Genomic DNA, 16244 nt, shown 5'->3' with positions numbered 1-16244 from the left:
AGACATCCCAAAGTCAGCCATACCAGGCTAGGAGATCTGCACAAAATCTCCACGCCACCAAGGCACAGCTTTCAAGTTTCATCCCAATTCCTCTCATCTCACCCTCACTAATAAAGAATCCCTGTCCCTCTGCAGGCTGCTTCTACCCTTTTATTCCTTCCTTTTCCCTCCTCCTCAGGAGGCATCTCTTGAGCTCCTGACCACCCTGGATGGTGGGGAGATGTTTTTTTGGTCTGCAAGTTTGGGTTTCAAAGGTGCTGGTCATCAGGGAGAGGAACTGTGGGACAATTCCCCATCCTCCTCTGTCCCTGGAGAGTTTGTGAGACTCTGGACTGTCAAACACAGCCAATGTGTCCCTCCCAGCTCAGCTCTTCCATGCAAGGGTGAACATCGCTGTGTATGGAATTTGGCAGCTCCACACCCAGGGATAGAAAGGGCCAAGCAAGCTGCATGCAAGAACTCCAGGATTTTATTAATTATTTTCGTTTTAAGCATAGTCTTCTAAAAAAGGACATTGAAAAGTGCTCCATCTTTAAATAACTTTGAGAAACAAAAATGTTTGGTAAATCTAGCTCAGCAAGATCTGAGTGGGGATGGGTTTTTTACAGCACTTTTGAAAGTTGAAAATCTGCTTCATTAATTGAAATTCTTCAGCATTTGCAGTAATTATTCATCTCCCAACCACTTTGCAAGATGGTGAACTAGGCTTTCAGTGGACTTTTCTCCTCACCTCTGTTTTCCAGCCCTTTTCCTGCAGTTGCAGCAAATTTTGTCCTGCTGTGCCTTGTCTGAAACTCAGCTTGCGCTTCCTCTTGGCAAAGCTTGGGTTCTCCCCTTTTAGCATCCATGTGGTAACCAACATGAGGCGCAAACCAAGATAAGACCAGACATTTGGATGTTTTAGCATGTGCTGTGTTGAGATAAAGTGTGGGGTGGCAGCAGGAAGATTTACAGCCTCGACTGACCTGCTAACACATATTAAAACAACCTTTCTTCATGCAGACTTTTTTCTTTTCACTTATCCTCAATTGGCCAATATGTACTAAAAGGGCATTTTTTTTTTCTCTTTCATTCTTTCTTTCTTTTTCTCTTTTATTTTTCTCCTCAAAACCAGCTCCCTGGCTTCTAGAAGGGCATCTCACTCCTATTGGCTGTCTGGGAGGTTTATGCCATCAGAGAGGCTCGGAAGAATGTGCACTGAGACAACTTCAAAAATCCCACATGAGCATTTGCTGTGAGGAACTGGGAAAAAAATGAGTCAAAAACTGAACTCTGAAGTTACAATACCCTGCTGTACCCGTGGAATTTTGACAGCTCACAGAGAACACTAATAAGTTCTCTCTTAAGATGCTGCTCCAAGTGACAAGACATATTATCTTTAATTTGCCTTGGCTGTACTTTTGTCATTCTGCTCCTCTGTGCTTTTCTGAACAGAAACTAGACAAAATTCACATGCTCTCAGGGTAATGTCCCAAGAATACAAATTGGATTTCAGTGCTGTTTGGGAACGACTCATTACAGCAGATTGTGTAATTACTGGTACAGCAAACAGAAATCACCTTGTTAATCAACAGGGAATACAGATGGAAAAAAACAATTAAAGTAATCATAAGCCATCAATATTTACTTCACACAGCAAGTTTTTAATTGTCACTTAAAGACAATCCGACACAAGGGCATAATTTAATTCAATTCAATTTTAACTAGGGAGGGAAAGACTGTTTCAAAATGTTCATCTCAGATTCAAGGATTGTTAGCTGCTTTTTAACTTGTCTGACAGTGAAGTATTTAAACAGAAATCTTAGAGCAAGTGCTTTCCAGGAACTATCTTGGAAAACATAATATCTTTGTTTTTTTAAGTGTTGAGGGAAAATGATGGTGCATTTAATGCCTGAACACCCATGAGCAGATCTCAAACAAGCAAACAGGAAATTTGGCAGCAAACAGGAAATTTGGAAAGCTGCTCAGTGAGGACTACAAATCTCCAGTTACCAACTGAGCAGCTCCAGGCAAACGCCAGAAACATGCTGTGTTAGAAACACTCACAAAAGTTACTGAGGAGAGTGAAAAATACATATAATTTCATTTCCATAAAAGCATCTCCAAAATCCTGCCTAGTGGATTTTTTGAGATGCCTGGCCTTCAAATCCATTGCTGAGCCATACTTGAGCTATTTTGCAGACAGATCTACTACCAAAAACTCTTGTGAGCCCCTCCCTCCAAGGCAGAGGAGATGGAAAAGGGGTGGAAAGAGCAATTTTCATCCCTGGTTAAGAGAAACTAGTGGGGCATCAGGGCACAAACTGAGAATTAGAGATGCTCTCCCCTCCCTGCTGCAGGACAGTGCAAGGATCACCCATTGCTGGAGATGGTTGGAGGGGAAGGAGGCTGCCAGCATCCCTAACAAAGAAATTGTTTAAGAAAATAGCTTTTTCTGCATGAGAAGACTTGAAAGACAGGATAATCTTAGAAAGAATTGGTGGAGAAACCCTCATCTCTGAAATCAGAGCGGGACAATCAGGCTGGGTTTTTATAAGCCTGGATTGAGACCAATTTGGTCAATTAAACTGAACACAAAAGCTGCAGTGGAGATGATGGATTTGTGATAATGGACTTTTGTGGGGCGATGACATTAGTGCAGGTTTAAGAGGATTTCCCTGTGAATGCCACAGGCAATGAAACTTGGCTGTGACATTTTTTTCCTGAGCGTTCTCACTAATGAGTTGGGAGTTCACACGTCTGTCCCATGAGCTTTCTGTGACAGCTTCCGTGGGGTTCCAGCCTCTCACCTCTGCCTTCAGAGCACGAGCAGCGAGTGAAGAAGCTGTTGACTGCAACACCTCCTGACTCTGAATGATGCTAAGCCCACACTGATGTCTTTCCCAAACTGACCATGCAATGGAATAATCCACCCGCTGTCAGCAGAGACTGGGACAGAGCTCAGAATTAATTGGCTGGAGCTCAAGCCAGATAAGCTCAAGATAATATTTATAGGTCAGAGGAAACAATTGAAAGGAACATCAAGCATGACACCAGCCTGCACAGCTGGTGGAATCTCTCTGCTCCTTGTTTCAAAGCCCAGCTCTGTCTGCTTGGCTTGGTGGAGAGCAGTTCCCACAAACACTTTGGGTGCCACTTGTCTCCAGCCCTGGCCAAGTTCAGGCTCCTCACTTAATCTGCTTTGTTCAAAGAGGTTTTGATTGCATGGATGCTTGGAAAATATCTGTTCTTTGTGGAAATACTCGCCCATGCATCGTAGGAAAGAGGATTGTGCATAAATGCCATTCCTGATGGTGATGTTGATGTCTGTCTGCACTTCTATCTGTCTGCACAGATAGTTCACAATCTGCCTCTCCCTCGTGTGGAAAGAGCTGTGGATTGAGGGCTCACCACTGCAGTTCATGAGCATGGAGAGCAGATATTTGTAGTGTAGAAGGGTGTTACTTTTAGCAGTACACTTCTTTTTCACAGGGTAACTTGTATGGGTGTGCATTGATGTTTGTTCAGTATGTCCAACTTGCAGCAGACATCTAAAGCATCTTCCCCAGGTGCCCTGAGCTGAAATGAGCCTGCATTTTGTGGTTTGATTAACCCTTTCTCTTTCCTCCCAGAGAAATCTGTGGCAGGGCTGTTGATAGGGCATTATTGTACTGCAATGTATGTGAAAGCACTCTCTGCTACCCTAGCACTCTTCTTCGAGATGCTGAGAAGCCCATTACCAGAGATCATCCTTTAGGGATTCTACATCCAGCAAAAATAGCTCAGTTTGTGGATTACTCTGTATTTTGAAGTTTAGGCATTGCAAAACAGAATTTTCTTTAGTAATCCACAACAGTCACATGGAGACTCTGCTGTTCCACTGGCCCAAATCAGTGTCAAAGGTCTTTCACAAGGCAGGATATATAGAAAAAAAAAAAATTCAGCAGCAAGATGCTTATAACCCCTCTGGGTTCAAATCCCATTTAGAAATAGTGAATACATGCAAATTTTGAGCCAGTTTTATGAATTATTCAAAGCAGAAAATAGATTCAGAGTTGCATTTGTACAATGAGAAAACGCAGATGAGAGATGGTTTCATATGTCCAATCAAAAATCGACCACTGCAGCTTGAATTTTGAATACTGATACCAAACCACTAATGAATAATTTGCAGATCAGGAATTTTTAAGTGAATAATTTTAAACAAATAAATTTGAGAAAATCAGACAAGTGGTTCATCTGCTTCTTTTGGAGCAGCTAATTCACCCATTCACTGCCTTCTGCAGCTCAGTTGCAGTGATTTGGTTCTCAAAGCACCAAAAAGAAAATGTAAATTGAAATAAAAAGTGTGCTGGAAAAATTATAGGATATTACTGTGCCAATTCAGAGTGGCAGGGTTAGCAATAGGGTAGGAGAAAAGCATCTGTTAAACCTGCTAAAAATATAGCACCAGGTTCTCATAATCTGCACTGGGAAAGCAGTTTTAAGAAAAGAACAGTGCAGGGGGAAAGATTTATTCACTGAGAACCCTAAAGAGCAAGTGATGGCCTAGAGTCAATCAACAACCAAAACAACTCAAGGGTGGAACAACTTTTTGGTGGGACTGGGAGCTTGCAAAATGAACATTTAAATGTGGGTGGAACATTTAAATGTAGGTTGAGAAAATAAAACATTCTGGGTCACTAAGAAGGCTCTGGGGTTTATTTTCTGGGGACAAGGGGAGTCCCAGGGCTGGTGTCCCCCCTGTTTTATGCCACAGGATGTGTGAGAGGGGATGGTGAAGCCCCTTTCCCAGGCCATCTGTGGCTGCTTCTCCAATTTGTCTTTATAAACTCCACCATTAAAAGGCAAACATGCACCTAATTTACACTTGGACTTTGTGTTCTTGTGTGGCTCCTGTTCCAAGGGGGTTTGCACATGGAGGACAGAATTTAGCTTAGTTTGTGGTTTACTCTCTTGGGCGTTAATGAGATGTTATTCTACAGCTGTGTAACTAATTTCAAACTCCAACAGAGTTCCAGATTGCCTCAGTGAATTGATCCTGCACAGGTTTGATCCCATCGAGAAAACCTCTACTTATGGTTGTGCTAATACTCATCCATTCCTTCCAGTCTTCAGAAGCTCACTGAACAAAAAATTCCTGGAAGCCCATCCAGTACTTTAGGGGAGTCCTATTAGTCCCATTTTGGAGATGGAGGAACAAGAAAAGAAAAGGTATGTCACCTAAATCACAGTAAGAACAGTTTTCAGAGCTGGGCTATAACTTAGGAACAGGTAGATTCCAATTTTGTGGTTAAATAATTAAACCAGGCCTTCCTCTCCTGCTGGAGCTAATCTGAGTAAAATGAGTGCATTCCCTTTAAAAGGTTTCTAAGCATATATGCAAAGAAGAATTTATGGCCTACAATTTATGTAAAGAATTTCCTTTTCATAAATCAATTTATTAAAGCTCTGGAGAAGCTTCCAAAGGCTCTGATCCAGCAGTGCACTTAAACATGACCATAACTTCAAACAAGCAAATTGTCCCATTGAAGTGCTCTCCTGGGCTGGGGCCAAAGAAAGTGCAGCTCTTCCCTGGAGTCAAGGTTCAGATGTAAAACGGGGAAAAATAATTTCTCTGAAGTTTAATAAATTACATAATCGTGGCAAAGCTCTGCCAGCCTCCCACATTAATACCTGAAGCTAACAAGAAGTGGCCTCAGGGAGATTGTTGCCTCCTCATTGATACGCTGAGATGAAATGTTGGACTTCATCTGGAGGACGTGGTGCTGCTGACTTTTCCCATATTTGGCAAATCCCATATCAATTCAAAGTGAACCTTTGGAGGAGCCAAATCTGGTACTAGCAACACTCCTGGGGCATGAGCTTCCTTTTGTTCAGCCCTCTGAGGATTATCCTTAAATCAGTAGAAGTAAGCGTGGCGGTATTTCACGGATTTGGAGTATTTAGCGATGTTTTGTAGTAGTGAAGACGCTTTGCCAAGAGGACTTTTCACACCTTCTCCTGGACTCCTGCACTGGTAAATATTTGGGAGCCAGAACTGGACATGCTGTTACACACTGCTGGCAGCCTGGCCAGGAGCTCGGCCAAGGACAGCTCCTCTAATCTGCTCAAAACTGCAGATTGTGCCCAGGTCATGTGCACAGCAGGCTGAGGTAGCTGGACCCTGTGCTGGCTGGGAGCATGGAATGTGGGAATCCTTAAATGTCATTTAATTTGGGGAATCCTTAAACATCATTTAATGTGGCAAAAAATGGTGCAATTAATCCTTAAAAGTAAGCTCATCTCTCTACAGCAAAAAAAGGAACATTTAAGCGAGTAATGAACAGACTATATTAAAGCTATGAAACTCAAGGTAGTTAATAAACTACATGGTTATGGAAGTTCTTTTTAGTTGTACGAAGAGGGGGAATCCTTAAAATCAGAGGGTTTTGAGAAAGCTGCAAAAGGCAGGACTCATAAACAGCATAACTGCAATTAGAGCTATATATATATATGAGAAGTAGAAAGTAAGGACAAATAGAACTGTGTATTAACACTTGTCTAGAATAACTCCTTAAACTACAGAAAAGTTTATCTAGTAAGATATTAGGAAGTTTGAAGCTTAATAATGGAGCTCTGTGCATTGTGTTTTAAGGCTTACAAGCAGGTACTGTATTCGAAATAAGCAAGCATTGTTTTAACTGAAGGTACATGTGCTTATAGTGAACTAGAACTATATAGAACTACTGTCAATATGCTTTTGGTAGTCAAAAAACTTTTAAGTGAGTTGTAACATTTAGTTCTTTGTCTGCTGCCTGGGATATGAGCTGATGGCATCTTCCCACTGTCATCACCATGTAAAATCAGACTGATGCTGGAAAATAAAACAGCATCTCCTCAGCAGTCCCATCCTGTTCATGATTTGTACATAAACCCGTGGCCAGCAATAGAATGAGATATTAAATGCTGAAGGAAAGGGAGAATTCCTGGGGATGGGAAGGGGATGGATGTGCCTCAGATTTGCAGGGTGACACATCCACATCACTGCTGACAGCGTTCCTGTTTGCTTTGGGTCCTGGGGATGCTCACTTACACATCCAAACCTCCTTTGAGCTCTGCCTAGGGTTGATGCCTAGAATCAGAGTGACAGCTGTCATTTCACAGATGCAAAGCTGCCAAACTTAACAACCCTTTCCCACCCACTGCAAAACTCAACATGAGAAACGTAGTTCCAAAATGATACTCACATCCACAATGAGGAAGTCCAGCCAGCACCAGGCATTGGTGAAATACTTCTTGAAGCCATAAGCCACCCACTTCAGGAGCATCTCCAGGACAAAGATGTAAGTGAATACTTTGTCAGCATATTCCAGCATGGTTTTTATGTTTTTTCGATCTTCAAGGTAAATATCTTCAAAGGCCTGGAAGAACAAAGGATTGGTTAATAACTGCTCCTGAGCCCTGTTGGAAAGCACGGGTGTTGCACTGCAGGTCTGTATTTGATAAATTATCACGTACAGTCTGTGATTTCTGATGTATTTTAACATTACAATTAAAAAGAGTGGCACAAACAGAACTGGCCCTGACCTGAGAGATCTGTTCAGCTTTCCCCTACAATGGACACAGGCTTGGCTATCTCTCTCCAGGCTCTCCTGGCTGGACATCCTTTGAGTGTAGGAAAAGCTTCTGCACCCTGAATTTGGAATGTGAACCCATGAGCAGAGTGCCACCCCAAAATGCCCAGATTTATCCTGCCTCAGCTCCTGTTGGCTGTGCCAATGCTACCCAGGCACCTCAGATGTCCCAGGGCACAGGATGTCTATATTTAGGAGGCAGAATATGACCCCTGCATTTAGCCAAATAGATCTTATTGCTAATGATGACAAATTGGGTTATTAACCTGCCTGTGTTATGGAGTACTGGAGTTCCCTGGCTTCTGTTCAGTCATCACATTTCAGGTGGCTACAGCTCTCTGCCTCAAGAAATGCTCATTATTATTCACTTAGCAGAACAATAATGTTTTAAAGGTCAAGGTATCTATCTCCCCATCTCATCTGTCTCTCCAACTAATCTCATGCAGAGCATTATGAAAAGAGTTTCAGTGTCTGTATCAAATACGAGCAACTGAATAACCCCTTTAAAATATTTAAGATCTAAACCAATATGCCCCCCAAAAGAAAGAAAATAAAGATGTCTCACAATTTAGCCTTCACTTTACAACATAAATCAAATAAAAGGCAGGATCCTGGCGTCAGGTTTGCCAATATGCAGCCTGTTTTGGGGCTTCTAAGCCAAATTATGCTCTGCTTCCCCAGCTACTTTTGCTGTTACACAAGCTGCTCCCAAGTCCCTGTAACCTGGATAACCCAAGCTGTGACATATTGCTCTCATCCCATCGTGTGACCCAGAGCACTTGGCAGCAAGAAGCATAGTTTGAGAGGGTCTGTGCTAATCATCTGAATTATCTGCATTTACATATTTCCAGATCTGTAGCTACTTTCTGAGAAGCTTCAAAAAGTTAGCAAACACCCAGTGCCTGGAGATACAAGAAGTGTGGTACTTGTCACTCAGGCAGTCACACTGCTCTTTTGCCTGCCAGGGAACAGTAATTAAACTGACAAGAAAGCTTTGGCAGCCCGTGCCAAAGCTTGTCCATTTGTCCCCACACTTTGGGGTGACGTTTTCGCTGCAACCCTGTCTCCTATCTTGCCTTCAAAAATGATATTTCAAGGGTGTGAAAGAGCTGTTGGAGAAAGCCTGAAAACAATGCACAGATTGGAGTTTATCACTTCTCGCAGGGGCTCACTCACTTTGTCAGATGACTTGCTGTACTTTGCAATTACTGCAAAAATAACAACAAACCATTTAAAGTGATTTCCTCCTCTCCCTCCTTTGCTCTCCCTACTTTCTACTAACTTGTCCAAAAGTACATTGTGTTTTGTCTACTAAAAGCACACTGTCAGTCAGGAAGCAGCTTATTAAGGGATGAAAAATGTGCTACCTGGACACTTCTGTACTTCTGGACAAGCTATGGATATTACCCAAATGACAAAATTCTGGTGCTTTGCATTTTTTCATGGTGACAACGGATGAAACCTCTGCCATATGAAATATCAAGAAGGGTTTTTATTTTTTTTTTCTGCGTTGCTTTGTGTGTTACAAAAGATTTAAGCAGGATACCTGCAGTGTTATCCAAAATTACTATTAAAAAGTAGGCTTCCAGTTTGGATGCTTATGGCTTAAAATCTTAAGAAAGGTTTTTGGATCTTCTGCAGTAAGCTGAAGATATTTTTTGATGGTTTAACCACACACACATATACATATATATATTGGCTTAAAGGTATATATAGCTCTTCTCCCTTAAGAAATTAGGGTGTCCCAGAGATGCAGCCAGATGAGCTCAGTTTTTGGAAGAGAGCAACCCAGAACACGAGGAAAAAAAATTTTGTGTGTTGCCTCCAACATCTCCAGTCCAAATACTGAAGCACGGTGCTGATATGTGAGAAAATGCAGGATAATTTGCCCTTTTACAGAACTGCATTGGCTAAATTGAAAGCTGCAAAAACTAAATGAATGCATGCAATTTAAATTAAATGAGCTTTATATTGCAGTCTTCAGTTATCTAAGGCACTTTTAATTACATATGTAAGGAAGTGTATTCATCTAAAGCATATTATAGCAAGCGACATTCCCCCTCTAAAATGTATTCAAAAATTAACATTCTGATGCTCAAGCTGGTGCAAAAAACTGTCAGAGTCCATTCATTTCAGCAAAGCTGTGACAATTTTCAGAAGCCTACTATTTACCCAAGTTTTTGAGCCTCTTATTTTTCATAATAAAATAAAACCCCCTGGGTGACATTTCAGCCCATCTCTGGTGGACCAGGAGAACAGTAAATCCATTTCTTTCCTTTTTTGCATCAACATTTATGCATTTCCACCTTTACCTCTCCCTTCAGAGACTTTCTTTGAGCTACGTAAACTCAACACTTCTGTGTTTTTTCCCCTTTTTTTAGGCCACTGATAATTCGTGTTGCTCTTCTCTGGAGTTTCTTCAATTAGCCCATGTCTTTCCCAAAGTGCAGCGCCCAGAGCTGAAGCCAGTGCTCCAGCTGAGGCCTCCTTGATGCCAACTGGAGTGGAAGAACAGCATCATTTACACAGCCCAGTGGGGTGGTGGGCTTTTGTGCAGGGCTGTGATGGAGTTTATTCTGGTTTTTTCCTTCTCCCTCTCCAGTTCTTTTTAGTAAATCTGCTTCGTTCCAGCCATGCTTCATCACACCTTCCTATTGTGGTTATCCCTGGTGAGGGGAAGAAGGCACCTTTCTAAGATGATGTTTGCCTTACTGCTAAAGGCAGATTCACCCACTTGGCTGGAGTCAATCCTGACCTCTGGAAATGCATGGATAACCTGTCCAAACCTGGCACTGCCTGCAAATTTAATAAATGTGTGTCTTACACCATCACAAAGATGACTGGTGACCACCAGACTAAAGCCTGGAGGACTCTTGATAGAAATCTCTGCTCTAGGTCAGGATAAAAACCTGGGAGAAGCCCCACCAATTCCAGGGACATTCCTGACACGCAAAAGAGAAATATAAATATATCCCTGTGAAGAGCCCAGGGCTGAAAATGCACAGAGGATAATTCCAGAATGCAGAGGGATCTCAGGAGGAGAGGGTTCCCTATCAGATTCCTGGGCAATGACCAACCAGTGTCCATAAACACATTCACCTGGCAAAAACAGGACCTGTGCAGGGAAGGTACTGAGTGTTAACCTAAGGTGCATTCAAAACACCATTCAAAAATACAGTAACCCCCTAGCTCCATGGGTAGCACTGATTCACTGCCCTCTGTGTCTTTTATAATTTTAATTTGCTGGTTACAGAATGTGCTAAAAAAGAAAGGAAAAAAAAAAAAAAAAAGAGAGAGAAGAAAAGGAAAGGAAAGGAAAAAACAAAGCCACCCCTGGAGCAAACTGCAAGCCTCCAGATGGGAACTCTCATGGAGAAGCAGCTATGGGATGTTGAAGCAGCAGAGCTGGCAAACTTCCTCACACAGACTTCCTCAAGGATTTTCTTTTCAAAACATGTGCAAGTCAGAATTTTATGTCACAGCAGAAGAAAATTCCCCACCATATGGTGATGGCAGGTGAAATCAGAAAAGCTGACAACCTGTTTTAGCCCCAGACTAAATGCTTTGCTTTGAGAAAATGACCATTAAGGGTTCATAAAATCTTAGAGACAGCTAAACTGGAGAACACTGGAGACCCATGTCCATTTCTAAATAGTTAGGAAATGCTGTCACATTTACCAGGGCTCCACTGCTCAGCAGGATCATGAAGATGATGAATGTTTCAAACCAGTTGTGCTCCACGATTCTGTAGCAGGTCTTTCGCAGCCTCCACCAAATTTTGCCTGGAAATTTTGTGATGTCCACTGAACAGCACGGGAAGAATCGCACACAGACTGTAAGAAATAAAACAAAACCAAAGGAATTGTTAAAAAAAAAGACTATTTAATTCTTAAAGCTGCAAGAAGAAGCTGCTAAGGAAAATTTCTTTTAGTAATAGACTGCTGCACAGTTGTCTTTCCTTCCTCTTGCTTCTCACAAAACCTCTCTGCTCTGCCTTCCATTCCCTTCTCTCACTCCTCTATTAAAAAACATTCAAAATCACTTAAAATGCATCCCAGGGAGTTCTCCCAATGATTTTTGTGATATAGAATATATTGGCCATGAGTCACCAGTGCCCTAGGTCATTCAAAAAGTGCTAACTGAGCTCAGGCAGCACTTCTGATCAGGACTAATAACTCTGGGAGGTTATTAGTGATAGCTTCCACATCCTTTTGAATGGAGGAAGGTTATTTTCTTGCTAGTACAATACCACTGGAATTACTGATTAAAAGTGGCAATCTGATGAAAGAGAGATGATGAGAGGAGGTGCTACAGTGCAGATGGGACCAATGTGCTGAAGAGAATCAGGCAGCAAAAGCAGGAGCAGATTTTGATCTTTTGGACTCTCATTAGCTTAAATAAGGCATTAGAACAATCTTGGAATTATACTGAGGCAGTTAAATCCCCTTTGATGTCACAGAAATTTAGATATCTGCTCCCTAGCAGGATCCCCAGTGATGCACTTTCTGACCTCAGTGACAAATAGTGTGTGATAGTTAAGTGCTGTGCTGGTAATGGGGCCCACATAAGGATTCCTGATAGGCAAGACCATGGCCATTTTTAGTTTCCTTAGCAACACTCATTTGTTGTAGCAAAAAGATATTGTCATTGGTAACGGACAGATCCATCTCTCCCACTTCAAAAACACCAATGTGCATTTCCTTGTGCTGGGCAAGAACTTAAAATGGTGTGAAAGGACCCTGGGAGCCAGGAACTGTCCTGGCCAGTCAGTCTTACATCAGATAATCTGACTCAAATGTCACATTTGATGATGAGAATGACCCTCAAAAACTATTTCATTTTCAAAAAGCAAGCTTCTTACCTTACATTTATTCCATGTGTTGTATAGAAGAGACTTAACTATGCAGGTTTATTAGCCTGATCATGAGAAAAAAAGCCAGAGGCCAACTGCTTCTATAGCTGGACTGTGGCCAAAGTCACCAAGATGTCTTGAAACACACAGCCAGGGGTGAGAAGTGACAAGGGAGGATGGATGTCCTACCACAGTGATGCAATGCAGTTTTTGTGAGTAGAATATTTAGGGGAGGCGGCTTGGGGAGGAAAGAGGGCGAGTGCCAAGGTTACAGGGAGAGCAGAGGCTGCTAATTCAGGGTGGCCCAGCTGAGGCACCTGAGCTGCTGTGAGATGGGAGGAGATCAAGTGCAGCTCCTGGGATGCTGGGATTCCCAGGCAGCTGGAAATGGGGCTGTGCTGGCACTGGGCTCTGCCAGGAGAAAGAGAGCTGCTAAGTCTGTTCTGGTGCTCCTGACATTTTCTGTGAGTTTTTATTGCCCCAGACCCCTCCTATGCAGCAGCAGAACTGTAGGATCCCTCACAGAGGAACTACCCCCAGAACTTTTCCCCTCACATTTCTGAGATTTTGGTTAAGTGTGGGTTCTTGGCTGTGCTAGGTTTTGGTATGGGACACAGTAAACCATTTTAAGGTTATAATTGTTAACCTTATTATAAGGACAATAAACCATTAATTATTATTAAATAATTACATTATTTATGTAAAGGTAATCATAGCACATAAGTACTTGTTCTCTAAATGCCTGCATCACACAGACCCACAGCATCTCCCAGTTTACCACCATATTCTGGGACTTAGGGAAATTCTGGGCTCAGTTGGAATACACTAAATTTTCCAAACTTTTTAGAAAGGCATAATACTTGGAAAAGATGGAAATGTAAGAAGCAGCTCTCTGTCCCTTTGTAGGTCAGGTGCCATTTCAGCAAAGGCAAGAATTATCCTTCTAAGCACTTCAATCCCAAACACTAAAGAATCAAGGCAAGCGATGAAAGGACATCATATTAGTCACTACGTTTTTGTTAAAACCAGTACAATGCTCACAGCTGGCAGTGCACGTGGGTTTGGGCGTATTTTAGGAAGAAGGTACACAGAACAGACTTCACAAAGCAGATTCTCTGCTGAGAGAGGCCCACCAGGAGAATCCCACCAGCACAACATGATCAAGCGCACCATCAGCTGCGCCAGAAAACTCCTGCACTGCTTCTCACCCCACAGCCCACATGGTCACCACCACCTTTCAGGGGTCTGGCTCACTCTATGGGTTTATGATTCAGGGAGACTGCCCACCTCATTGTCACTCAGCTTTGAATCAGGAAGATCAAAGGCTTGGGCTGAAATCCCTCACTTATCAAATGAACAGCTTCATGAGCAGGTTGTCGACTCAAGTGTGGATTTTTTGGGTTAAGCAGAAATCCCCCTTGTAATGGAAGTAGCCACTGCTTGCATCTGTCCTTGCATCTATCTCCTTCCCAAAACTAATTTAAATTTGGAAAAAAAAAATCAGCTTATTTTCTTACTTAAAACATTTATACAGAAACACTTCGCTCTTTTCTCATAAGTTTCTACCTAGATGGTTACTTGGCTTTTTTATCTCTTAGGCCCAGCCAACAACAGGCATGACATGCTCCTCTGCCATGCTCCTACAGAGTATAAATGCTCTGTAAATACTGTTGGAAAAGGTTAGAATCTCCCAGGAAATGGTTTTCCCCACTGTAAGAAAATTGGATGAATCATTCCCTGGAAGAGTTCCACTACACAGGGAGCCCACATGATTACCTGAGCCCAAGCACAGCTAAAATTAGGGATCACCTTCATATTAGGCACTAATGAGCAGGGCACTGTGGCTTCCAAAGTCCATTCATTTGTGATGGGAAATACTTACAACACAGTTAAGCCAGGTTATTACTGATTCAGCTGGCTTCCATCTGATAGTCTACAAGTACAAAGAGGTATTTTTAAAGACAGAAAGCCAGGTAGCACCACTAATTTTTTTTTTTTTTAATGCTCTTTGATTGCTTTCATGCAATTTCAATCTGAAAAAAGAGTCCTAGTTACTGACAGTAATACCTTGAAAAATCCAAAATAGCTTATCAGATGAGTCAGCCTAAAATCACAGTGCTATTAAATCCCATGCTTTTGATTGGGTCCAATTCAGAAATGTTTAGACCAGATTCTGCTACAATTGCTAATGTCAAGCAGTATTTCCGTGAATAATTGTGCTGTCTGCAATTCAGATGAAATGCTGCTTTTAACTACTCACAAAGAGAAAAAGGAAAGAAGAAAAAAAAACCCTGACCCCAAACAGGTCTTTTAATGAATTAGTAGAAACCTGTTTCTATTTAAATTTTGTGATTTTCCTTTCTGGATGTTCTTTCACGCCTTCTGGACTCTTTCTAAAGCTGGTAACCTACTGCTCTGGTCATTTTGACCTAAGCTTGCTGTTGAGTTGGAAACTTCACTTAACCAAACAGAAAAAGTTTACTTGACCTTGGTCTGTAGTCAAACACTTTGTTGGTTTATTTTTTTTTTTCCCATTTCTGTGAAATCAAAATATCAAAATAATTTTGATGCATCTAAGGCATGACCTGGAGAGGGGCTGAGCCATCCTAACTCCAGCTGTTCCTATAATAAAGCAGGTGGTCAGTAAAACCCAGCTTTGGTGCATTTTATCCACACGAAGGAGAACATTCATTAACACCTTTTATCACAGCAAGTGTCAGGGCAGGAATAAAACCCCTGGCAATTCTTATGACAGTTACTCATCTTGCCTGGTCCAACAGATTTGTGCTATACCACTGAAATCGGTGCTGGGAGGGAATTGGCTGTGCAGAAGACTCTGACCACCTTGTGATGCTGCCAGGGCTTGGTTTGCCACTGTAATTCATGTTGGGCTGCATCGTTTTTGAGAGCAAACTGACTCATTTCCACCATGGTCTTTTGGTTGGTAGGTTACTGCTCATCAGAACACAGAACAGTGGAAGAAGTCCTCCCAAAGGGTTGAATTATTTACTGGTAAATCTGTGAAGCTGTTCTGAGCTGCATATGTGGCCAAGTTGTCCAAGAATAATGTCTGTTTTCAATTGACATTCTGATATTTCATACCATTTTTCATAAAACAGAGGCCCATTTACCAAGAAGCATTAATGCACCATGTTATTATTTACTTTTCAGTCACATTTCATAACAAGGGAAATAGTCCCTTCAGTCATTAAGGTGTCCTATAGCACAAACTGAAGATTAAAATATATCTTAAAAAAAAAAGGAGAAGGAATTTATTATACAATGCATTCTGTGTAAATATCCCTTTTGTTCCATATTCACATTTTCTAGCCTGGTGCACTCTAATCATGGAGCTCTTAGATTTGATTGCATTACCTTGCTGCATTGGGGAAAAAAAAATCTCTTTGTAAATGTGAGAGTTATACTGCAAAACCTTCCTCCTCAATGCCTGACAGCCAAGCATACTGATTTTAGGCTTATGGGCAAAGAATTTACAAATCCACTGCTTGTTCTCACCAATATATATACTTAAATTTTCATAAAATTATTATTTTTGCCTTGGATGGATTGGGCTGCTGGTTCTCTCAATAAACCAGAACACCAATTCGTTTTTCCCATTCTGTTGTCCAGCAAATGTGGTACCTTGTGTTCAAACCACAGCAATTTTGCGAGTGCCTTTACACAAGGGTTCTCAATTATGGGGACATTCATTTTTAGAACAAAACAGTATTTTTCTTAGCTTTTAACGCTGGTTACAGCATTGCTTGGTTTGACACAAAACACAGCTTCCTAAGCGT

The 16244-nt window shown here is 41.7% G+C and overlaps 1 protein-coding gene across 1 annotated transcript in view; it reads right to left on the bottom strand.

The window, feature by feature from the left end:
• LOC131094203 (sodium channel protein type 5 subunit alpha-like) overlaps positions 1–16244 on the bottom strand; it is a 214261-nt gene that overhangs the window by 28882 nt on the left and 169135 nt on the right. The window contains exons 20-21 of the mRNA XM_058041717.1: positions 11274–11428; positions 7209–7382 (exon numbers count right to left, since the gene is read on the bottom strand). Of these exons, the coding sequence (XP_057897700.1) occupies positions 7209–7382; positions 11274–11428 (329 nt within the window). The remainder of the gene's footprint in view (positions 1–7208; positions 7383–11273; positions 11429–16244) is intronic.

The sequence above is a fragment of the Melospiza georgiana genome, chromosome 1 (assembly GCF_028018845.1).
Source record: "Melospiza georgiana isolate bMelGeo1 chromosome 1, bMelGeo1.pri, whole genome shotgun sequence".
In the NCBI taxonomy this organism is placed as follows: Eukaryota; Metazoa; Chordata; class Aves; order Passeriformes; family Passerellidae; genus Melospiza; species Melospiza georgiana.
Note: the sequence above shows the minus strand (reverse complement) of the source record. Positions and strands in the feature narration are given on the sequence as shown.